This window comes from Falco biarmicus, chromosome 9 (genome assembly GCF_023638135.1).
Source record: "Falco biarmicus isolate bFalBia1 chromosome 9, bFalBia1.pri, whole genome shotgun sequence".
Taxonomy (NCBI): Eukaryota; Metazoa; Chordata; class Aves; order Falconiformes; family Falconidae; genus Falco; species Falco biarmicus.
This window is the reverse complement of record NC_079296.1, coordinates 23,178,568-23,204,039: the sequence shown is the minus strand read 5'-3', so window position 1 is coordinate 23,204,039 and position 25,472 is coordinate 23,178,568. Positions and strand designations below refer to the sequence as shown.

Below are 25,472 nucleotides of genomic sequence, written 5' to 3'. Positions count from 1 at the left end.
CAGCTGAACCAAAAAAGGCTGTGTATACAATAACACTGAATGCACATTGAGCTGCTTTTGTGACTGGAAGGTGGAATACAAAATTCTTGGCTGATCCCATTTTAATGAAAGTGAATGGAGTGTATCTACTTGCGTATTCTGAGGCAGAGACTTGAACAGAAAATGTGACGCAGTTTTATATTGATAACATTATTTAGTGGTACCTGCATGCTTACTGTTCCTGTGCAGATAAGCTAGTCCTTTTAGCACAATAAAGTTTTGCTTATTTGTTGGACTTGTTAATTAGGTTGTTTTATCACATTGTGGATTCTGATGAGGTCAGTACAAAGATCCTAATGGAATTTAACAAAATGAACCTTCCTGGAGAAGTCACTTTCCTCCCTCTGAACAAGCTGGATGTTAGAGATACTGCTTATCCTGAGACTAACGTGAGTTGGAGTTCCTGTTGAGCCTTCCTCTACTTCATAATTACAAAGTCTCATACTCTGAATTGTTTGTGTATATTGCTTATGGCCCACCACTTCCTTTGCTGTTGAATGTCTGCAGTTAAATACTACTTCTAATGTATGTGTCTCAGCATAAAAAACCTGCTACAGGAAGATATTCTCCTACCAGGTATTTGCCTTCACCTTACAAGTAAATAGTTGATACAATTTTATTGTAAACTGGTAATAATTGCCTGGATTACTGAATTGTAATTCTTTAAGTTGAAGTGCTGCCATGGACAAAAGCTAAAGAGCCATGTTACCGCTGCAAACAGTTTCTCAAAGTTACTGGAAATGAGTTGTGCCTTTATGTTTAAAAATGCATAAATAAATGTTCAGTGACAACCACTTAAAAAATAGTTCTGAAATACATTTCAAGAAAGCCTATGTTCTTACTTGAAATTTTAGTAGTGACCTAATGGTGTGAATGTTAACTTCTTCCTGCAATAATCATGGTAGAATAAGTTCGTTAAAATTAGTTTTTTCTCTTTTTTTTCTTCAGATAAACATAGGAAACAATAAATAGAAATAAACAGGACTCCTTGCATGCTTATTTGGGGGGGGGGGGGGGCTTTACTAGTAAAACTGTTAATGTTTGCATCCTGCTTTCTGCAGAAAAGAATAAAATTTTTTTTGAGGAAAAAAATTATAATGCAAATATATGATAATTAGTCAGCTTGTTTCAGTAGCAGTTTAATACTTGGGTGAGATTCCTGGCAGACTCTTAAGTTGCCTTAAGACTCAAGCCTAGCTGTTAAAAGCTAGAATTGCAAAATCTTGTACTTGATTTCCGTAGAGTGTTTATGTGTTTGTCTTGGGAACGTTCAGTCAGTGTGTCATCCTTCTACCAACTGACAGCTGTTTACTTCAAGTATCGTTCACAATATTGTGCTTTGAGTTCAGGGTTTGACATCCTGTATGTAAATAACGATATACACAGCTCCAGAAGTCTTCATTCTAGGAGTTTATTGATTGTGAAGCCAACGTTAATATTCGGTGAATTTTGAGATATGCTAAACTTTTAGAAATTCTTGTTACGAGGGTAGAGTGTATTCTGGTTTTACTCTTGATGGTAGTTTTTTTCCAAGGCACTCTTGAATTCTGCATATGAAGTAGTTGCAATATACTTGCTGTATTTATATCAATATGTTCTTATTAAAATAACTGTCGCTTCAGGATGCAATTCCTATGATCAGTAAACTGAGATACAATCCAAGATTTGACAAAGCTTTCAAACATGTTTTTGGAAAGACTCTAATTTGTCGTAGCATGGAAGTGTCTACCCAGCTGGCCAGAGCTTTCACTATGGATTGTATTACTCTGGAAGGTAAATATTGGATTCTTATAAATTACTTACTGTAAAAATAGGATCCCTGGAATGTGAAGCTCATTAAACATGGTCTGTTAGTATTGTCAAAATAAGATTATTTTAAATAATAGTGTACTTGACAGAGATGTACAAAGTTGCACTTCAGTTAAGTCTAGTGCTTAAAAATACAGGATTTCTTCGCGAACTGTTGAATTTTTGTTTGATCTAAAAGTTGGTAGCTGTGTGTCTCCATCCTGAGAATTGTAAAGTAGATTATTTGATTCATCCAGTTTAACAGGATGTTTTCATGGAGTATTTATGGTGTTTTTCCACAAACTTAGATTCACACCCTAAACATTAGTTTATGGCCTTAATGACTGAAAAGTGCAAGGTGAATTCATCTGTGTACCAGACATATTTACAGGTTATGTTCTCTGAAATAATACATAACTCTTGTCATTTGTCTTTTCTTGGAGGACAGATTCCCTTCAGGCTTATTGTTGTCTTTTTGTTTCTTAAAGTCAATCTGACAAAATTCCTAAGGATGTCTGAGGAGGAAATGATTAATTTTTTCAGTAACAGTATACTCTACGAGCCACAGATGCTGCTAATTACTCAGCTTCTCTTTTGTTTTCTCCCTCAGAAGATCTAAGATTTTGTTTCTTAAATGGGTAGTGCTAAGTATTGCATTTTTCATTAATGTATTTTTTTTTCCCTTTAAGCTGCGTGGTTTCAGCTGTTAATCAGAAACAAAAAAAAATCTCAGCTAATGCTTGAAGGAGACCATAGCAGTCTTTGTTGTTCTTGAGAAAGGAAATGCACTTTACGTTGAATACAGAAATAAACATTTCCCTAGTTACTGTAAATATACATATGTGATTCCTGATAATGTTGCAGTGCTTCTGTAGGTTAGTTTAAATATTCTAGTTAGTCTGTTAAGTTGTGTTGTAGAAACTGCTCTGAACATTAATGGAGAGCATATGGCATGCAGTTTTGTTCATCTCATTCTGTTATGTTCTTAGGTGATCAAGTCAGCCATCGTGGTGCTTTGACTGGAGGTTATTACGACACAAGGAAGTCTCGACTTGAATTGCAAAAAGATGTTAGAAAGGCAGAAGAAGAACTTGGTGAACTTGAAGCAAAGCTCAATGAAAACTTACGGAGAAACATTGAAAATATCCTTTTGTTGTTCCTGGGGAAAGGTTGTGTGGTGACAAAGCTTTTGTTTTGTGATTGCAGTAAGAAAAGAAACAGGAGACTAACTTGTCAATGTTACATATTAGCTGTGGCATTTTGACCATTGCTTATGCAACCTGGTTTTATATGTTACTGTAGAGGTTTTAATAACAAAGAATTTAATGGTAAAACAGAAATAAACAAAAACCCTGCATGTGAAAATTGGTGTACAGCCACTGAAAACAGATTTTAAAATATACCCATTGTTTAAATGCCTGAATTGTATTCTTTTTTAAAAAAAAATATTTTTAGATCAATGCAGCTAGTTAAGAAATAGTTTGTATACTACTGTTAATTTTTTGGTAGAACTTCCATACTGGGAAGACCTGACTGGAAAATAGTAATTGAAGCACACCTTGTCCAGTAGGTCACTTCAGAGAGTGGCTGGCTCTGTAGACCTCAGGAAAAAGGAGCTTTAGTAATCTGTCCCTGTTAAAATTTTGTCTTGACCTTTACAGCTTAGAGATGAGGCTAAACCCCACATTATGAGGCTTTCTATTCCTTCTAGAGTTTGTGTAGTAACTGGTATAACCAGATATTCTTGTTATCTGTGTTAATCTTCACTGTTTCTTCTGACTTGTATTATATTTTTAGTACTTGTGTCCTGAATTGGTGTGTTACATGGTCCACTTCTGCTGTGGGGAGGAGATGGAGACGATTATAATATCATTAAGCTTCAAGTTGCTTGACAGTTTGGTCTTCCAGTCTCATTGTACAAAATTCAAGTAACTCTCACCTTTTTCTCTAACCCCTTTAATGCTACAGTGTCCTTTCGAGATCCAATATCTAGAATTCAGGAGCAAGGGAGGCTTATACAATTTTCTTCTCCATTATCTATGTCGTTCTGTCCTTTGAACTGAACCCAGTTGTTTTTTGGCCTGCAGCAGTGCATTAGAGACATTTTTGGGGCAGCAGATAAGCAGAAGACTGAAGCCTATGCTTAGATCCACAGCTGATTAACAGAACTTTAAAAGTATGTACCTATGTCTTGGTAAGTCAGTAGAAGAACGTCAAAATGGTCTGTTAAACATAGACCGAATTTGCCACCTGGCTTTATGTGCCTCAGCAATAATGAGTGTCTTTCACCTTTCTTGTTTGTTACCTGTAGGCAATGTACAGGATGCATTTTGTGTATCTACAATTAAGTGTTTATTCATTTTCTCCTTCCTTGGGTCTTTTTTTAACCTACAGATACGTAGGTGTATGATATTAAAAGGATTTGTGCAGAAAGTAATTTAACTAGTCCCAGTGCATGTTGTACAGGTACCCGGTTTTTTGTAACTAGGAATGGCAGCTGGAATTCTTGCTGCTTGTAGTTAAATTCACCAATTACCCGTTAGACCCTTTGGTTTTAGTATAACTTAATTTTTAACCAGGACTACTATTTTGGAATTGAAAAATCTTTCTTGCTATTATTTAAGCTGAAGTCTTTAGCCCTGGGTTTCTTTTTGAGGCGGCATCTGCAGAGGATGCAAGTAGGGTGCTCTGTGGCATACCCTTCAGCTGTGGTAGAACAGTGACTGTAATTAAAGAGCTATTACAGCAGTCTGACAGCAACTTTTAGAACATAACACAAGCAAACTTCAGTTACTCTGAAAGTAAAGTACACATTCCTGCTAACTTCCTGTTCCGTAGCTCATTTGGTTTTCCTGAAATGTTTATAAGTATATAGTGAAACGTTTTACTGTAACCTCTGCTTAGGGGAATTAATTTTTAGGGCATTTAAGTTGATGTCATGTTAAAATATGCATTGTAGTGGGAGTAACATGCTGTTAGTAATTGAACATAAATCAAAGTGGAATCTTGCACAAGCTCTGCACCATGACCTAAGCCACTACATCAAAATTGCCACAAACCAGTTACACTGTTTGCCTCAGAACTGGGTAAGGGATAATTGTATTGTTCTAATGTCTTTTTTTTTTTTTTAAATAGAACACCTGCTTTTCTGTATTTTGTAAGATCTGAATTTTTCTTACATATTCAGACATATCCCTGTGTTCAGAGTGCTGTGTTGTAAAATTTACAGTTAAATGGACCTTTCCTTGTTTGTTTTTGGTGTTGATAAGGGTTCTCAAGTTACTTTTTTTGATGGTTCTTGATTTCTCCTGTACAAATGAATAGTTTGGTTTTGCAGGAACATGCCAAATGGAATAAAATGTGGAAGGTACTAGTAGGTATAAAATGCCTTTTAAAACAAGGACAAAGTATTCCTTAGCCCACAGTATGGATTAATAATGAGATTGACCAGCTAATGAACCAAATGCAGCAAATTGAGACACAGCAGAGGAAGTTCAAAGCCTCTCGAGACAGTATTTTGTCAGAGATGAAAATGCTGAAGGAGAAAAGGCAGCAATCTGAAAAGACATTTATGCCTAAGGTATAGTATGGGGATATTGAAAGCTGTTACTGGCTTTATATTAAATGTTTTATTAATATTACTGATAAACTTGCATTCCTCTGTGGTTAACATCGTAATATGAAATAGGAAGAGATAAAATAGAGATATGATACACAAATATGTTCATGTAAACAGAAAAGTTAAATTCATACAAATCTACAGATTGTTTGAATGATTGTGTAATATCTGTTCCATAGCAACGCAGTTTGCAGAGCTTGGAGGCAAGTTTACATGCTATGGAGTCAACTAGAGAATCATTAAAAGCAGAACTGGGGACTGATTTGTTGTCTCAACTCAGTCTTGAAGATCAGAAACGTGTGGATGCTCTTAATGATGAAATTCGACAACTACAGCAAGTAAGGAAATGAAAACGTCTTGCTATTAAATGTGGTACCTTTCCAATAAACTTATTTTTGTCCTTTTGTATGAAAAGTCACATATGAATATAATGTTATTAAAGTAGTTTCATCAGCAGTAGGCAGGCATGTTTAGAGTTTTTTTATCTGCAAGGTGTATTTGCATGCTTTTCTCAAATGCTGGGTGAATTTTACCAGCTGTATTGTGTGAGAATTATGGCTATTTCTGTTGGAATAATCAGTTTCCTTGCTGCTGCAGTTGGACGTACAATACTAAGTACAAGTAGTTACCTGAAAGGAATGATGTACAGTGTGGGAAAGTAAAACAATGCCTTTAAGCACGTAGTAGATGCCCATATTGTTAGAAAACCACTACCTTGTAAGTAGACTCTCTAAAGCTCTTCTGGGTTTAAGAATTGAATTCAGGTGCTATACAGTTTAAGAAATCTGCTGATTTGTATGGTTGACTTTTACAGTAGATGGCTGCAAAAATGCTTACCATTTGGTTCCTTCTACCTGTTAAAATTAAAGCAACAGTCTGAAAAATTGTGTGATATTTTAATGCTCAGAATTGTGTGAAGTGGGGTCTTTTTGTCTTTTTTTTTTTTTTAACAAGGTAAAAAAATAGTTGTTTAGGAGTCAGCCAGGGCAATTAACATAAATATTTTTTTTTTGTCTCCAGGAAAACAGACAGCTTTTGAATGAGAGGATTAAACTAGAAGGCATTATCACAAGAGTTGAAACATATCTCAATGAGAATCTAAGAAAACGCTTGGACCAAGTGGAACAAGTAAAGATTTTCTCTTAAATTTACTTTTGCCGTCTGTTTCTGACTTATTTCCAGGGCTTTCATGTGTTAGTAATTTGATAAATACTCATTACCCTGCATTATCTGTGGTGGGTTTTGCTTCCCTTTATACAGCGAAGTGTCTTACTTAAATTTCAGCACAGTATTTTAGGCATGTAACTTTTGACAAATCTTACTCTAAATTCACAGTGTATGTATAAACAGGACCATTGTAATTACAGATTTGTTTGAAAACTGACTATTCTCTAAACCTTTACTAAAATATTTAATGCGGTTATATGTAGAGTAGCAGAAGATAACTTGTTTGTCTGACTTACACTTTTGTTGCCCTCCATGCTGAAGCTTAGTGGCATTTCCTTTGTCTGATAGGAACTGAATGAGCTTCGAGAAACAGAAGGTGGCACAGTTCTTACTGCCACGACATCGGAACTTGAGGCTATCAACAAACGAGTGAAAGATACACTGGCACGGTCAGATGGTTGGTAGCATCGGTTTTTGGAAAGAAAGTTCTCCATGGTTTTGGGAGTTCACATATACCATATTTTGGTTGAGAAATAGACTATAATATGAGAAGTAATCGTTAGTTTCAAATACACTATAGTAGTTGGTGTGTAATGGATTTTTTTTGAACTTCAAAAGACAAGTGAAACAAGATTTTGTGCATGTTATACATAAAAGAAAGCATCCACAACTGACACTGTAATACCAATAAGGATGTGTTGGTTATAACAGACTTCTGGCTTCAGAGCATAGTACTTTTGAAGCAATATTCATACAAGCGTGATCTTGTTTAGTTGTTCTTGAATTTTGTCTAACCTATCTAGAACCAAGTTGCTGTCAAATAGGAAATACCAGCTGTATGGCTCAAACTTTTTTTTTGCTTCTCTTTCTAAACTTTTAACAAAACGACCTTAGTATATATGTTAGGGTTGTTTTAATTCATATACTCATGGGGAAGAAGAGAGAAGGATTTTCAGCTTATTAACTTTCTACTACTTAATAGATCTTTCTTTAGATTATCTTTTTGTTTCATAAATACTTCATTGGGTAATTGCTGATTTTATGCAGGCACGTAAGTCTTACCACTTTGGGTTTTGTGCTTTCACCCTATCTCAGATCTGGATAATTCTATTGACAAAACAGAAGCAGGAATTAAAGAGCTTCAAAAGAGCATGGAACGCTGGAAGAACATGGAGAAGGAGCATATGGATGCCATTAACCATGATACAAAAGAACTTGAAAAAATGACTAACAGGCAAGGCATGCTCCTTAAGAAGAAAGAGGAATGTATGAAGAAAATTCGGGAGTTGGGTTCACTTCCACAGGAGGCTTTTGAAAAATATCAGACTTTAAGTTTAAAGCAGGTAATAAGTGTGATTGGTTTCACGACCTGAAATATTAGTGTCTTGAGTGTCAAATGTGGCTGGAATTGCAAACCGCTTTAATACAGTATTATTTTCCATTTACAGTTATTCCGCAAACTGGAGCAGTGCAATACGGAACTGAAGAAATACAGTCATGTTAATAAAAAAGCTTTAGATCAGTTTGTGAATTTCTCAGAGCAGAAGGAAAAACTGATAAAAAGACAAGAGGAACTGGACAGGGGCTACAAATCCATCATGGAGCTGATGAATGTCCTTGAGCTCAGGAAATATGAGGCCATTCAGCTGACTTTCAAGCAGGTAACAAAGTGGCAACAATTGTAAAGACACTGGTACTGAAATCAAATTGTCCCATTATGTAGCAGCTATATGGGAAGAAGCAGATACTAAGTACATCTATTCTATAATAACAGAAGACAGTATATTGAGGTTTGTGGGTTTTGGTTTTTTTTAAATACTGACAAAGAAATAGACTAGCATTTTAAATAGGTGCTGATCTTGGTTGTTATTACAACTCTAGCTTTGCTTTAAACCTCTTAAAAGACTTCCTTTCTGGTGAATCTTTGTACTACGTACAAACTGGGAAATGTCTAGTAAAAAAACTTCACCAAATCAGTTTTCCAGATTTGGTGAAAGTAATTCCTAATGTTAACAAAAGGTTTTCATTGTGAAGTGTGCAAAGTCTTCTCTTAAAAGGTCATTTGCTTAGCTGAGATCTCATCTGAAGTTTACTGAAATAAATCATACTTGCTTTTGCTGCTTTTTTTTATGTTTTAGTTCTATCATTTCCTTGAAAAAAATTTGTGAATATATTCACACTACAAGAACAGTTGGCTTAGGTGTTTTAGGTGGCTCTGTATAGCATGTTTATCACATGAATGGGGATCTCCAGTTTGAAGCAGATACTTAGTGTGGTTGTGTTAAAAAAAAAAAAAAAAAACCAAAAAAAAAAAACCAAACACACCAACCAAAAAAAAACCCCAACAAAACAAAAAAACCAACAGACAACAGCTTTGCTTCATTTGATTTCACTATGTGAAAATGACCTGGTGTATTGACTTTCTTTTTCAGGTGTCAAAAAATTTCAGTGAAGTATTCCAGAAGTTAGTCCCTGGTGGCAAGGCTACATTAGTGATGAAGAAGGGAGATGTGGAGGGCAGTCAGTCCCAGGATGAAGGTGAAGGCAGCACCGAGAGTGAAAGGGGATCTGGATCCCAGAGCAGTGTTCCATCTGTAGACCAATTCACTGGAGTTGGCATAAGGGTAAAGAAAATTATTTGTGTTTCAGTACTCCTAGATTATCTTTTAATTATTTTTTATAAAAACAGTGTTTTACTTGGTCCTGTTTACTTAATAGCAAGTGATGTTGTGATTTAATATTTTGAAATCATTTTACTGTGGCATTGTTTTCTTAGGTATCGTTCACAGGAAAGCAGGGTGAAATGAGAGAAATGCAGCAACTTTCAGGTGGACAGAAATCTTTAGTGGCCCTAGCCCTGATATTTGCTATCCAGAAATGTGATCCAGCTCCATTTTACTTGTTTGATGAAATTGACCAAGCCTTGGATGCTCAGCACAGAAAAGCTGTTTCGGGTAACTGTCTGCCTTTATTTATCTTCATTGTGGTTGAAGGTGATAGTCTGTCTTCTCATCCCTGATGTTTAAGACAAAAGCTTTTAATCATAAAAGCACATTTTTGAATATCCCAACATGTGTGTTAGAATTTAACATTGTGTTTCCTGAAGCTTTCCTGAACTTGATTTTAGGTAGAAGCTGTGTTATCTACTGCGTCTAAAGGGGGTGTCTACTACACTTCAGTGTGGTAGAGATAGTCCTGTTTTGAAGTGTAGTTTGATTTTTTTTAAAAGTAACTTCTGACTCATTGCGTTGTTGGAAAATTACTTACTCTGTCTTTCTTCAGAGTTCTGATAACCCACTGATTTTGCTGAGTGGCTGCATTTGTCAGAGTTGATAGTGAAACTAATTATAATAGATAAAAACCTGGTATGGATCCTTTTATTGATTTGTGGGTGTGGGTTTTTTTATTGACCAAAATCTCATTTTGAATAAGGAATAGCAAACTCTTTGCCTGTCTCATATTAAAACGTGTCCTGTGTTATTGAGAAGATTACATTAATGAATAATTCCTGTGTTCTTTTTTAGATATGATTATGGAACTAGCTGAACATGCTCAGTTTATTACAACAACATTTAGACCTGAACTGCTTGAGTCAGCTGACAAGTTCTATGGTGTAAAATTCAGAAACAAGGTAAACAATGTTTTAGTTAACAACATTTACTGAGAACCTTATCAAGTCGTGCATTTGAGGCTTAAGAGTTCAAAGTGAATCAATCTTATTTCAGTCATAGATTTCTAGTTATATTACAGTCTTGTGTAAAAGTTTTCTCCTTCCCCCAAAAGAATTGTGATATCTATAGATGTCCCTTGTCATGTTCTTTAAAGGAAATTAGAAATTGCTTATAGGCCTGTTGCTGACTGCTGGAGCCTTCAGAAATAAGTCTGTTTTGTTCTGCAGGGAATACTGTAATGATTGTATACTTCTTTTTTTCCACCAGGTTAGTCATATTGATGTGATCACAGCAGAAATGGCCAAAGACTTTGTAGAAGATGACACTACGCATGGCTAAACAAAACTGTACTTACTGCTTGTTTGGAAGATGCGTATAGTGCTATGTTTATTGCTAGGGACCTGTAAATTTTAAAATACAAGTATTTAGTCCTTGTTTAAAATAGTTTTTGAACATACGTTTTAACCAAGACCCCAGAAGGCTTAGTTTCAAGAAGCTTGAGTATCCATTTTGTCTCTGTTGCTGTATTTTATAAGATAATTGTTAATGTTACCTTTCTACAGTACCCGTAGTTCGGAAGTTTTACTCTCTCCCTCAAATCTTTTGTAAAGTGTCTGTTGCTGTTTTAAAGCTTTTCAGAAAGTGCTAGCTATTCCTTCTTAAGTATAACTTTATCATTTATATTGCCTCACATGGTTTTTTTTAATGGCTTCAATTAAAATGATTGGTTTTATCGCTGTAACGGGTATACATTGAATTTTTTGTTTATATTGTCTCTCTTTAGAGGTTTCCACTGAGATGGAGTAAACACTGTTTGGTCATGTAGGAGCTGCATATTTCAGAAATATAAGACAAAGCAATTCTTTCAAGTCATTCTTACTTCTCCCCCACCCCACTCCCCCTTTGTTGTTTCAACGTTGTGGGGGTTTTTTTGCACATTTCCAATGCTAGCAGAAAACCACGCCAAATCTGTGCTTGTCCAAATACATAGCATTCTGATTATTGAGCTGAAAAAAATGTAATTATCAGAAGATACGGAGAAGTCTGAAAACACCACGGAACTGTAACAAGACAAATCAGTCCACAATTCCCCCCCTCCCCCCCCCCGCCTTTTTTTTTTCCCCTGACCAGTGTAAAAATTCCTCCATTGTGTCCCTTTAGCCTGAGACACCAACATAACTTGAGCCAAGTGGCAGTCACCAGTCAAAATGTGAATCTCTTCATATTGTCTAGCCTTTTGGCAAAGTGGTATTGAATAATTTATGTGGTATTCTGGAAAACCTAAGGTTTTACTATGAGCCATATATTTCTTAGATATCAAAGCAGTTGCAGCAACAACTGATCTTGTTTTTACAATAGCATATATATGTAAAAATAAAATAACCTTCAAAGTACCTTATGTAATGTTAAATTGTACAGCAAGAAACAGTAAACTTAGTATATTGCATTTACTCTGTAGGGCACTCTCAGCAAAGCAGAAGAATAAAGCTCTGTAATAGGTTTTCATCTGCAAGCAGCCTTGCTCCCCACTAACTTCAGGAAGTGCAGGGAAGAAGGGTGTGAACTGATTAAAGATCTCCTGAGCTGAGAAGTACGTACAGTTGCTGCACACAGCGGGGTAAGAGAAGAATACTAAAGCTGGTATGAACTGTGTAGGAGATGCTGCCTGCAGTAAGTCTTAAGCCAGGAGGAGGAGGATGTTTTATGTGATGTAACAAAGCTTTCTATAGTCCTAGGGAGTCACTAGCTTCATAGTAGACTTTCCTCAGTGAAGAGAGAGTAGGGTACAAAACCTGAAACTGTTGAAGCCAAAGTAACCCCAGTGCTCCCAACATTTTTAGCAGGCGAATAGACTTTGTATTTCAAAACCCTGAGGAATTAAAATTTGTCCTTTGCATACAGAGCTCTGAATATGCATTTAGGGTGGCTACAGAGCAAAGCATTCCTGAATTACAGGTGAAACAAGTATGTTCAAAGTCCAGAGGAAGGACCTGAAGAACATAGCCACAGATTCAGACTTCAGGTTACTGGTTTCATATTCTTTGATCCAGTGCATGTAAGGACACACTTAAAGTGTCGGTAATCTGTGCCTGGCAGATACATAACTTGTCTGTGGTAGTAGCAGGCTGCACTCCCAGCTGACTCAGGCTTGCCACTGCTAAGGCATCAACTTGACAGTTGATAGTTTGAATTTTGGAAGAGATAAGTAGTTCATAGGCCATGAAGCTAATTACAGTGCTTATTAAGAAGTGTCACTAAATCCGTCTAAGGCTGATAATGAATTTTATCAAATAATCTTGTTAAAGTGGAAGTAGATTAGTAGAGCAGAGGTGGGGTTTTTTGTACAGTGCTCAGCATAATAGAGCCTAAATGCAGCTGAATAACTTGAATTTCAGCTGTGTTAAGAATTTTCCTGTGAGTTGAGTCTAGCATTTCAAGCACAGTGGGAAAACAGGTAGCTAGCAAATTATTGGAAACACAACTGAATACCACGCAGGGTGAATAGACAAGCCTTTAGCTATCACTTCAATTTCTTGTCTGCTAAAGACCAAGGTTTAGAACTACTTGCACAAAACTTAGGCATTATCAAGATGGTCGGAATCCCTCTTCAAGGTAAGTTTGGGAGGGTGGGGTTTATTTTTTGTTTAAAACTAAATGTCTACTAAACATTCTGTCCTTTAGAAGTGGCACTTCTAAAGAGGTTACTTTCTAAGTTGACACCTTGTTTTCCTGTGAGGATACTCCATCCCACACACTCATTCTCAGTGCTGTGATGCCTCTCTTGTGCAGCCACCTACTGCAGGAGTGAAAATCTTAGTGCCGTCAATTCTTCAATGTGGTTCACTGAGTGAGTGCTTTACCAGTAATGCTGGCATGCATGGGACTGGAATGGGGAAGGCTCAAATAATTTCCAGGTGTCAAAGCACAGCCTTTGTGTAGTGCTGCGGATGCCCTACAGCAAGCTTAGGTTGTTATGTTAGAAGATAAAGTTAGAATTGAAGAGGGCCTCAAAGAGGGGTGGAGTAAGGTAGGTTATTTAGCAAACTCCATACCAGCTCACTGTAGTGGAAGATAAATTGTGTGTGAGAGAAGTGATGAAAACAGGAAAAACAGAATTATCTCCCTTGGTTGTTTTAAGGGAAGACCTTGTACAGAGGAGAAAGAATTGTTTTGAAAAAATGACAGTATGTACAACCTAAAGGAGGTTTCTGGTTTTTCCCAACCTTGTTTTGGCCATGGTTAATGTCAGGAATAACAGAAAAGTTTTCTTTACTGTCTGTCCCCTAATAATTTGCATCAGATCGCTGCATAAATCTGAGGATGTGATGCAGCTGTTGCAAAATGCAGTGATCGGAGTGATAGCCCCCCCCAGGTGTGTGTGTGTGTTGTGGGTTTTTTGTGATGGTTTATATCTGGTCCACTCAATGTCCTACTTTACAAGTTGCCTTTTCTATCTGCCAGTGCTTTAAATTCATCCTAGAGTCTTAAAAATAATGTTTGTCGAGAGTTACCTGTGAAGAAACTCAAGGACACAGTGTACTGTTTTTTCCCCCTGGAAGTTTAAGGCAGAATTCAGTGAAACCGTACACTTGTTCTGAACTGTAGGATGTCCCAGAAATTGTAGAAATCCTGGGTGCCACACGGTGTGCCTAGTTTTTATGCCCAGGGCGCCTGGGCTTAGACATAATAGGCTGCAGGATCTGCATAGTGGCTCTAGTAGCTGTTTCTCAGAAACAGGGCAATACAAGGCTGGTGGTTGTATTCTGGGTCAGTATCAGGAGTATAGCTTCTACTGCCCTCGTGCACTGGAAAAAAAAAATCACAGGTGGTATGATCCAGAAACATGAAATTTGAGAATGTTACCACTTAATTTTCATTTTTATTGTCATGCTTGTCCTTCCAGGGAAACACAACTGGGTTTTGGCTGTCTACCTGGGGCTGTGTTTTCTACTGCAAGCTTGAAAGTCACCTGGGAAATACCAGTGTTAACGTAACTGCTGAACGATACAGGTGTTCAACTGTTCATTTTCATAATTCTCAATACGTGAAACTTATCAGCTGAATCATTCATATAGTTTTCATCTCTAGCAAGCATTCTTCAAGTACCGTGTAATATTAGTATGGATGTTAATATTGCACTTCCAAGTTTTGCGTTTTTAATCTTGCATAAATATTACAAGATGTAGTTTGTAACTCTGAGCAGGAGATGGAGCCAAACCGGACTAAATGTAGAAAGAAAACTTTAACATATTGTTAAAGTTGAGGGTAAAATGAAAGCTTTTATATGAAGTTTTCCTAATTCCAGGGACTGTTGTAATGGTCATGAGGATCCTGGGCAAATAGAGAAATACAAACTATAAGTAGTTTTACATGGACAAGAACATAAGTAAATGGTAGGAAATTACACTCTTCATTTAAAAAGTTATAAAAACCTTTCCGATTTTTATTTGCTAAAATGTTCTTATTGGGTAGAACTCTGCTGTTCCAGGAAAATGAATGCATATGTTTTTGTGAAAAAAAAAAAATAAATATAAAAATCATACAGGTACAGTAGGAAAAAAAAAGGTGAAAAATTGTCCCAAAAGTATAAGAAATTCCTCTATAAGAAATGGCCAGTAATACTTTCTAGTGAATGAAGTAATCGTTCTCTCTTTACAGCTGAACCTATGGGTGTGGGAGGTGATCACTCTCAAGGCAAGGATGAACAGAATAGAGGGGACGAGCTTGTGTTAAAATTCTTCCCTCATACTGGAGGCACAAAGTGAGTTACCCTGACTGTTGAAGTTGGCAGCTGCTGGCGTCCTCTGGGCTGGTCCTGTCTGAGTGTATTTATCCATAGGCACATGAGCACTTCTAAAGAACAGCTGCTCTGCTTTTGGAGCACCAGGTTCTAATACACAACAGCTCTTAACCTGGGGGAGGAATGGCAATTTTTTTTGTTGACTGTTAGTGGAACCCTGCTGATTTTACAGGCTGAGTGTCTTCAGATATTATTTCCTACTTTTTCCTAGGGAAAGGTAACCTTAGAGCCTGGAAGGCCTGTATTTCCAGCATCTACTCTCATTCCTCATTAGACATAGTGGATGCTTACAGTATTTCCCTAGTAGTCAGTAAAAGCATTCCCAATAACAAGACCTAAATCTTTTCACACGTGCACTTAAGTTCATTTCACTGGTGATACTATCTTATTTTTCAAAGGGGGTTATAAAAACATGGATTTGGTTTTAAAAAAACCCAAATACATAGCATTTCCTTTTAGTGCAATTACAAGTATATTTGGGCGTTATTTTAACTGGAGGCATTTTTCACCTCTGTCCTGGCATGATGTCTCTCTTCTCCTTCTTACAGTCAGGTGAAGTGCAAAGAGAAGCCAGTTAGGCTGAGATCCTTGTTTCTAGTTATTCTGCCTTACTCTTCCTTTAGTGAGTCTTTTACTTTTCCCTTCTCAGTTTGTCTTTCGTTTGCTACCTTTTGACGGTAACCACGAGAGGGCATCTCTTGTTTTTGCTAACCTTGATTGCCTCAAGTTCAGCTTTTTAATTTTAGTTTTCTGCCTACATATTTTGTCTAAGACAAATGTTTCTTATGTAATGCAGTAATAATGATGGACAAAATCATTGCTCAGTAGTCCATGGATTCCTGTGTTGCTGCATTTTGAGCTACGTGTTAACTGTGTTCAGAGAGGATAGTTTAGCCCAATAGCGTTTGTAACAATGCTGAGCCCAGCATCAGTTTTCAGTGGTACTGGATCAGCAGCTGTTTCATGTTGCACTTCACTTCTAGGAGAATTACATTATTTTTCTGAAATACCTCCAACCTTCTATTTGCTAAGGCAAAGAAGAACTGGCAATTTCTTACCGTAGTCGTGGCTTGCATTTGAATAGCTTTATTCCTCTGGGTGGAAATGTAAAGATGAGAAATGACATGCCTGTTCTCAGGTTCTGATGCCTGATAGTTACCACCATTCTAGAAATGAGATTTACATCGCGTAGGATCAGCATTTAGAATCCAGTCCTGCAGCTATGCCCAAGAGGATGTATTGGCAAGATGTTTGTTGGGTTACAGGACCTCAGTGATACAGCATCTGTGTATACTATGCTTTAAATAGGCATTCCAGACAGAGCATGTATTTGAGTCAGAAGTGCAACGCCTAATTGCTGTTGATATTGCTAAAGGTTGTAGGCAGATGCTGTTGGAGCTTTGAGCACAATGAAAATCTGCCTCTGTCTCTCTGGATGGAGCTCAGTTTTTTTTACTTTTAAGGATAAAAATGCATCCATGACTTCCATTGTTCCCAAGCAGCGTCTGCCCAGCTGGATGCAGGCCCTCATAGTGCTGGGGAAAATACTTCACCCCCTTGTTTACACTGAGGGGAAGTTGGAGCTTGTGAAGAAATTTCTGGTCAGTTTTAGAATTCAAACTTGTAAATATTGAGTAGCTGGAATCCTCAAGTACAGCTGTAGTTCACAGCACTGAGTGCATTCTCACGGCTTTGTAATTACCTGCAGACTGACAGATACTGCAGAAACCAAAACTCTAAGGGTCTCTATGTAGCTGCTGTAACAGCTAGGGAGATTTATAATTTTTTTAATATCTATGTATATTATGTATAATACTGCATATTTAAATATATTAATAATATGGAATACATATGAATATATTTAGAATATATAAAAACATATATGAAGGAAATATTCTTTTCTGCTTCACCCTAGTGCTATATTCAATATTTTGTCTGATTTGGGACTGAACAGCATGGGTTTTGCTTACTGAGGTGATAAAAGCACTGTAATGTAGAGGAGATATTTACACATAGTTCTTGTGCGCAGTGGGGGTATCTAATACCTGTTTTAAAAAACACCTTTTTTAAATTTTGTTTTTTATAAAAGGCTCAAAAACACAGGGGAGGGACAGTTCTGGAGTCCTGATATTTTTTTCATAGTTGCACTTGCCTACAATACTGTGCTGTAGATTTGCCACTAGATAACCATTTTAGGGTATTTGATGGGTTGTGGTGTTGATTATTTATCTTGCAAAGATGCTAAGTATTCCATCACCGTTGTGGTTGTAGCACCTTTCAAAAAAGTCTTTTGCCAACCCTCTTTGTTTTATGCATGATAATTCTTTGACTGCTTTTCAGTCAGTGCCCCAGTGTTTTTGGCCCCCAGGTTTTTCTGTGAGTCATACTGAAGGTGACACAGACTGAGGATGACATTCAAGCTGATCTTCCTTGATGGGCGCTGCATCCTGGACGTTATTGGGAATTTTTTTTTCTCCAGTTCATTCAGAGAAAAAATTTCCAAGAGAAAAATGCTCTGGTGGACCAGGTAGTGCTTCTGAGCCCAAGTTTTAAATCACTAGGCCTCCCTTTGCCTTCATGAATCCTCTTTTATCCCACAAAAATAATTTTGCTGAGGCTTGTAAGTTGGCTCTGATGCTAAAGGGGTTCAGATGGGTACTTAGGTAAGTAGAGGGATGCACTACTCGGAAGTATGGCAACATTGAAATCTCTAGTTTAATAAGGACACTAAAAGATGTGTTCACAATTGTACTTACGGAATATACAGAAAAGCTTTCATGCACAATGGTCTTTGCATCTAGATTAAGTCTGTAAAAGGTCTCTTGCAAAATTCAGGGTGAATAAAAGAAGGGAACCCAAACAGCTGTGCTCCTTCAGAAGAAGTGAGGAAGTAAAATGACTGGAGTTGTACAGGTGTGGGTCACATGAACCCCTAATGACCTGGGGGAGACATCTCCATCTGCTACATAAGACATCAGAGTCCAAGCCGTAAGAGAATCACACTTAAATTAGATGCTCAAGGTAGATCGTGTAAATGTTCTCTGTGTCCAGTGTAAAGGTAAAGCAGGGAGACCACAAACTGGGTGGAGGAGGATGACTTCATTTTCATGAAGTAATAGTCAGGTGGGTAGCTGGAGTAAGCAGGGAAAACTGGAGAATGCTAGCTTGTTTTCTGCTTTTTAGTTCTTCCTCTTCTCCCCCTTCCTCAGGAGGCTGAGGCAGTCTCTGGATCTAGAGTAGCTCTTCAGTGAGTAAAATGTTCCCTGTCAGAACGGGGATCAGCTAGCAGTACTCAGCACAGTACACTTCTGCTTTGTTTGTTGAATTCCTCCTTGTTTTTGAGTTGCTGAGTGAGGCGGCTTGGGCCAATTTCTGGAATGTGCAGCGAGACAAGGGGAAAGCATGGATGGATACAGCTGGCACAATAAAATTGGAGAGGAGGCTCCCAGGCCAGCCAGGCGTTCAGGGTGTTGTTTTTATCTTGACCATCTGATTCAAGAGGAGTGGCTTCACCGTGGGAGCCCCTGGGGCTCTGAGGTAGCAGAAGGCTTTGTTGTGCTGGTTCTCTGACATAACACCAACAACCCAGAATCACGAACTTGGAGACTGGCCGTCGGATAAGGACACTTGGATTGTCAAGTGTGTTTGCTTATTGAACCTACTTGCACAGAGCAAGTCCCTTCTCCTATCTGATCCTTCCAAGGTCACCCGGCAATAAAAAGGAAGGACCTGCTCAGGGGGTTGCAGCTTCAGATTGGTGACAGGAATTTGCGGAGTTATTTATGCCATGCACTCCTAAGGACCCCTGAATGGAGCCCTAGGATCTATGTGTGGCTTTTTACACTGGCTGATTGTGGAGGTTGTATTAATAACTCTTTTGTTGTGTAGTACATAGATATTGGCCTGTGTAGAAAGAGAGCTAAAGAGCTGGACAAAGGCCATGATCAAGCTCTCTGGCACTTGCTTTGTGACACTCAGCAACTCAATGGCTGCTGTTGTCTCTGTAGGAGAGCTGTGCTCACAAAACCACTTGGAGCACTCAGCCTGAGCTACAGACAGCATTACTGATGCCACTCTGTTTCCTTGCTCTCTGTGAATTTCTAGGTGTGAAAAAAGCCAGGGCAGGATCCAGGATGCTCCTTCATTCTCTTTGCAGAGAAACCGAAGAATGTGGTCTGGGGAAACCTGCTTCTGGTTTGCATGCCATCCCTCCCCGGTGGCGTCACCAGCATTGCCAGTTCCTATGAGGTACTCTGCTTGGTGACTAGAGAACTTTATTTAGCAGGACACACAATCAAGCAGCTCCAATTGGGAAACTATGTAAGAGCAAAATTAAAAAAAAAAATAACCAGTGTTGAAAGAAACTAATTAGGTACATAATATCTAGAATCACATCCGTGGTAACTTAGCTATGCATTGCATAAATGTATTGTTTATGAATAAACTGTAATATTGTCAGTCCCTAACTTCTACATGCTTTTCATGCCACCAGGGCTTGGATAATCATTTTATGCACGAATTTCCTGAGAGCTGATCACCCTTTATGCTATGTAGTCTCTCCTGACTTCACCTTTCAGGAGCTATGGGCAGTAACTGCAGTATGGGTATGCGTATAATGGCTTGGCAGGTCTCCACAGTTGTGGAATTTACAATCATTGCTGTATGTGTAATGCTTGGAACAGCTTTTTTTTTTTATTTCTGGTGGATGATGAATTAGGCCATCTGTCTCCAATGTCTGCTGACCCTTCCCCCCACTCTCCTCTTTCCGGGTATGTTGGCACTGCTGCACAGTCAGCCAAGGTCAAGGTCTGGAGCCTGGGTCTTTGACCTTCACTGCTGAGACCACGGTGGCTCAGTCCTCACTTTCCTAGGGTAATTCTCCAGTATGTTATGCACCCACAGGTCTGAGATGCCATGCAAGGAGGAGGGATCCCTTTACAGTAACATTAAGAATGCGATAGTAGGAACTTCCTTCACACATGTAGCTGATACTTGAAGAATACCTTATGCCTAAAGTTAATGAGTGGGCTAGTTTTTCAAACTATGAATGGGACACTTCCTGATTTGCACCAAAAAAGGCAGGTGATGCCTGAAATCAGATTAATTGAACATAGATCTGAAAATGTTAGATGCAGATGCACTTAAACATCGTTGAGACAAATGGAAGCTTTGATAAAACAGAAACAGAAAGCCAAGTAAATTTGTCTTGGATCATTCCATTTTGTTCCTGGCCTGAAATAAAAATACATGGTAGTGATATAAGTGTCAGAAGCCAAACAGATGTGAAGGTTTACCTCTATAAACCAACATAGTGTTAGTAACTGTAGAACTTGATCCAAAATTTCTGAGATTAATGGGAATTTTTCTGCTGAGTTTATTGGGCTTTGGATTAAGTGCATAGATACGAAAGACTTTATGTAACAGCTCGCAGCAGTAAAGATCTCTGCAAGCACTTGGGGAATCTTTGGGAAGCTTTTCAGTAAACACCTACATCTTTAGCATGAGTGTAAGACTGGAAGGCTTGTTTACTGCTGTTGGCAGTCATCATAGGGATATACGGGTGCCTGGGCAGCTCTGCAGGGAGGGGACTTCTGCAGTATTGCCAGTGTTGTTACAATATGAGGAGTGAAGTGTAACAACAACAAAGAAAAAAAAGTGAGAGTGTATGAAAATTTTGGGGCTTATATAGAAGGCAGTAGGTCCTTTTGGCTTGATGCTTCCCTTTTGGCCTTTAAAGGTGCGTGCAAACCATACTTCAAAGCGATTGTGCACATCCAGGAAAGCTAGGAGTTTTTAATTGAAACCTGAAATTCCCATGCAGTGGTACAACTCCATCATGTAGGGCTAAAAAATGGAGGAGAGCATCATGAGATCTGCATTCACTCTTTGGAAGAGGTGATACTGAGCTAGTGGAGGGAATGATGGAATGAGATTTAATGGATTTGATCAGCAGTGAGGGAGAATGGGAAATCCCTAAGCATGGGAAGTAATCAAAACACATCTGATGACAGAGGAGATGTAGGATGCCTGGAAAAAAGTAACTCTCTTGTGATTCTAGATCTTTTCCTCTGACAAAGAAAAATTGACTAGTGCTATGCAAATTCTGTGCACAATATGTTTAGCCCAATAGTTCCAAAGGGTTGTTAGTTTTCAGCTTTTTTTCACTTGGCTGGTTTCAAGTACATGTTTTTGCACCTGTTTTGGCTGCAGCGTTCAGAGGTCTGTCTTGTGGGTCCAAGCAGTCCTGTCTGTATGTGAAGCAGCTGAAGAAGTTGAAGCTGAAGGATAACTGCAAATGCAAATACCTGCTCTCACTCCTTGAGAAGAGTCTAGCCTCTTTTAAAGATCAGAGCCTGCCTATACTCAACTGTGGTTGTCTATTAACAGATGAGACTGCTACTGTGAGATGTGGTCCTGCCTATGCTGCACCAAAAAGTTGGTCTTAGAGCAGTGACAGGTATCTGAGTTCCCATGCTTGCCCACCTTGGCACACAAAGCAGCTGCACAGAGTTGGATGCTGTGCTACCCCCTCACATGTGGTCCAAAGCCTACATTCACAAGCACTTGTAGAACCACAGTGTGATCTGTGAGTGGATCTGCCATGAAGGGAGCCTTGGCCCTCCCATTGGAGGCACCATAGATATAGCCTCAGTTTTTCCTGCTTAAAAAACCCTTAAGCCTCTCTTTTTGTGACTTTAATGGGACTTCTTATTATGGAGTGACCCAGAGGAAAAGAAAATTATTAATAGACTGTATGTGAACTCATTGTGAGGAAAAGGGGGCTTGGTGGTGGGGTGACTAATAAAATGTTTAATTCAGCTGTTTTCCTGGTGCTTTTATTAGTCTTGAAGTGTTAATGAGCCTTTGAGATTGGGCAACTTTTGATCAGTTCTCAGTGTATACCACAGCTTAAGTGATCTCAGTTTCAAGAACGGAGATTGGTTTATAAGTAGATACAAAACTCAAACATTCCCTTCATTGTTGTTATAATAGTTCCTCTGTCTGAATAATCCCTCAAAGTCTGAAGCAGAAAATGGTTTGTTCCTTGTAGGGAAGAAAAGTTTAGAACCATAACATTCAGATTGCTTTGATACTTCTGACTTTACCAACTGGCAGAAAATTAGATGACATCAAAGAATCACTGGAAAGCAGCTCATTTAATTTTGAAATTTATTGGAAATTGTCACATGTGGTTGTAATGCTGACAGCTGCTTTCCTGTCACTTTTCTGCAAAAGAGAGTGGCATTATGCCTGGATAAGGGTATAAAAGCTGATGCTGTGACCTGTGATAGAGACATAAGTTGAACTTCCTGGGACGCACAGTCAGTTAATTCTGCTGTCTGTACTACATGTGTTAAGGGCTCAAAAGTACAGGAGCTTATTTTTAATTTTTTTTTTTTTTAATACTAGTACTGTTACAATGAGTTAAATGAATTCTTAAATAATTTTACTTAAGAAAAGTTCAGATGAGATATTCAAATAACAATCCTGTCCTAACAAAGAATCGGAAAAATACCTATTTTTCATGCTTCTTTATACAAACCCTTGAAAATACCACGATTCAATTTGTGTTTTCTCTGTGCAAATTTGGGATTTAGGAAAAATACAGTCCCTTTTTGAGAACAGAAGTGGGAAGGACAGTTCTTCAGGTGCTCGTTCATAAATGAGAGACCTAACTGCAAGTTGGGTGAGAGATTGCTAAAACATACCAATTTCCAAAGATGTTTGTAGTGATGGGTTCACTCTGCTGCATGAGCTGATCCTTCATCTTGTCTCATCTTTCAGTGAGATTGATGTGTAAGGACTGGTTATAGGTGGCTTTTGTAAGAAACTGAAATATCTTACAGCAGTCAGTTTTGAGATAAATTCTCCAGGATACTTCCTGTGTAAGTCCACACTTAATTTTTAGTAACAATTTTTACTATATTAATTGTATCAATTACATATCCTGTGCAGATTTGATCTACAGTTGTTATTGGTACCTGGGAAAATGGTATGGCAACATTTTAGCATTTACAAATACTTAAGAAGGCAGAAGAAATGCCTTCCACAGAATTATTGGTGTCCACAGAATGGAGACTAGGTATAAAAGCACACAGTAAATGCTGTGGAAGAAATGTCTAAATGTTCTGTTGGAAGCTCAACTCTTCTGTAATTTCCACATGTTGATTTGGGTGATAGGTTTTTAGGGAAGGAACCCCAAACAGGGAAAACAGTTGCGCTAAACAATCAGCTGCAGGCAAACATGCATGAGTTTTGCCAGTAAAGTCTAGTTCAGTTCTGGTTTATCAGTCCCTCACCACCTGTGAGTGGCTTACCCCGTAACTGCTGGATGTCCTGAAAGACTTTTGGAAAGCAGACTGAGAAAGTATGCCTCTAATGAAGCAACAAGATTTGATGCACAATGTATTTCTGAAGGATTATCAGAAGCCTTGGGCATGCAGTGAGATACAAGGCTGTAGGCCAAGTGCTTTCAACCCCTATCAGTGTAATAATCCATACAAAATGTGCCATCTTACCCATCTAATTGTAGAATTTGCAGAGAAAGAGAGTAAGAAATCAAAACCAACACTGTGTAGGCTAAATTGTTTCCAAATTTGCACATATATTGTATGACCTAAAAGACCAGCTCCTTAAAACACACTTTTAAAGCCAAATATAACTCACGGCAGTTAACATTTCTCTATAGTGAGGCTTTAACTGTATCCATGGTCCATAAATCATGTTCATTGGTGGGATCCCTGTTGGAGTATATCTGAGACAGCTTAGGGTCTGGGACTTGGTTGTTCTGTTTGTTTTAACCTTCTTTCCACCAAAATTTGATTCCCTTCCAACAGTACTACAAACTGCCCTAATGACAAATCTTATCATAGATGATTCAAAAAGGTTTTAAGACTAGTTGTTTATTGTTCATTTAAAGGAGTCCCGTTTATAGCAGCGAAAGTCTTGTCTTGTAGTCCTTGAGCTGGGATGGTGACAGAGGAAAAGATCACTCACCTGCTGCTTAGCCTGTCAGGAAAACTGTCTGGGAGGTGGGTGGGTAAATATGGGTTGATAAAAACCTGAGGGAAGAATAGCCACACTTCCAGCTGGATGGGGTGTTTGTCAGGAATTTGTAGGCCTGCTCATCAATTGTCTTTGTGCATAGGATATTGTTAGCATTACGGTTTCCACTGAAATTCTTCTAGAGTATTCAGTGAAGATGCTGAAAAAACAGCTTTCCTCAGTGTATTATGCAATCTATTATGTGGAACCAGAGCTGAAACAGCCCATCCAGCGGGAACGGGTTTGTTTTGTGTTACCCTTCCAGCAGGGGTTTATCCATGTGTGCTGGAAATTACAATGTTAAATACTCCAGCATGGAAATTTTGTGTGAGGATTATCAGACTTAACTTTTTGCAGCTTGGGTCTCCTGTTGGCCCAGGAGTCCTCTGGAGCTTCCACTGCAAAGGTTTTGGAACACTAATGCCTGAAATTAGGAAATCTGAACTCTGCTGAGGAGTAACAGGAGAAAATGTTTTCTCTATTTCACTCTTCTGCATGCCAATGCCTATTAAAAACCTTTGCTCTTTTCTCACTTCCCTCAAGCAATTCGTTTTAAGCTTCCCAGCTGAAACAAAGCTATAGCATTGCTCCGGCATAGTAGAATTGCTCTGTTTTCTTAAATGGCCAGACATAAACCTTGGATACCAAAAAGTTATATTTCTATTGCTTATTTTTTTTCCCTTCTCGACATTTATGCATACAATATATGTACAAAGAAGACTGAAGTGTTTCAGACACTGAGTGTATTAGCACCCTCTCCTGAGCTGGATCAGGGACAGCTATCTGCAAATGAAGCAGAGGCAGCTCTGTGGCTGCTGCCTCCTCGAAGTAGAGCTTTGGTTGCTTGCTGTTGCCACCTGGCTTTTGCTGGACACAGCTCCGCCATGCAAGGTCAGTCTTTCCCATTCTCACAGTGTGCGTGTGTGGTTGTGAGCGCTCGCATCTGATTCCTTGGAATTGAATCCCTACTCTAGTGCCGAGACCTGTCCAGGGGATGGCACGCATCTATTTTTAAAATAGGTCCACCAGATGTTTAGTATCTGAGTGCAGTGCAATTATTTAGTCAAGATTATATTCCTTTGGGTTTTAAACAGCAGTGCAATTGTGCTGTATTTTTAATTCTGTGGTTGTTTCAGTGCTGTAGTGGTGGAAGGCAGTTGTTCTTGAATACATGTGATGTATCACTACCACGTGCTTGGTGCCTTGCTACTGGCCTGATCCTGTGAGATGTTCATCACAGTCTAAAAATAAAACTTGCTCACAATGTGATGTATGGAATAGTCTTACAGGGGAAGGGGAGGGAGAGCTTTATTGCTTGTATCACTTGACATTGGGACTGTTG

General features: G+C 38.4%; 1 protein-coding gene and 1 long non-coding RNA gene across 2 annotated transcripts in view; both read left to right on the top strand.

Annotated features, from left to right (window-relative positions):
• The window catches only part of SMC3 (structural maintenance of chromosomes 3), a 28,115-nt gene extending 17,089 nt beyond the window's left edge, over window positions 1-11,026 (top strand). Inside the window, exons 17-29 of the mRNA XM_056351640.1 lie at window positions 287-428; window positions 1,662-1,812; window positions 2,817-2,969; window positions 5,256-5,407; window positions 5,626-5,784; window positions 6,467-6,574; window positions 6,962-7,070; window positions 7,709-7,956; window positions 8,062-8,274; window positions 9,046-9,237; window positions 9,390-9,567; window positions 10,138-10,244; window positions 10,552-11,026. Coding sequence (XP_056207615.1) covers window positions 287-428; window positions 1,662-1,812; window positions 2,817-2,969; window positions 5,256-5,407; window positions 5,626-5,784; window positions 6,467-6,574; window positions 6,962-7,070; window positions 7,709-7,956; window positions 8,062-8,274; window positions 9,046-9,237; window positions 9,390-9,567; window positions 10,138-10,244; window positions 10,552-10,623 — 1,984 coding nt within the window. The 3' untranslated portion in view covers window positions 10,624-11,026. The remainder of the gene's footprint in view (window positions 1-286; window positions 429-1,661; window positions 1,813-2,816; window positions 2,970-5,255; window positions 5,408-5,625; window positions 5,785-6,466; window positions 6,575-6,961; window positions 7,071-7,708; window positions 7,957-8,061; window positions 8,275-9,045; window positions 9,238-9,389; window positions 9,568-10,137; window positions 10,245-10,551) is intronic.
• Window positions 11,027-11,914: 888 nt separating this feature from the next.
• On the top strand, window positions 11,915-21,284 carry LOC130154923 (uncharacterized). The gene is made up of 3 exons (XR_008823885.1): window positions 11,915-14,295; window positions 14,944-15,046; window positions 19,190-21,284. It is a non-coding gene; the product is annotated as an uncharacterized LOC130154923 (long non-coding RNA).
• Window positions 21,285-25,472: the final 4,188 nt, after the last annotated feature.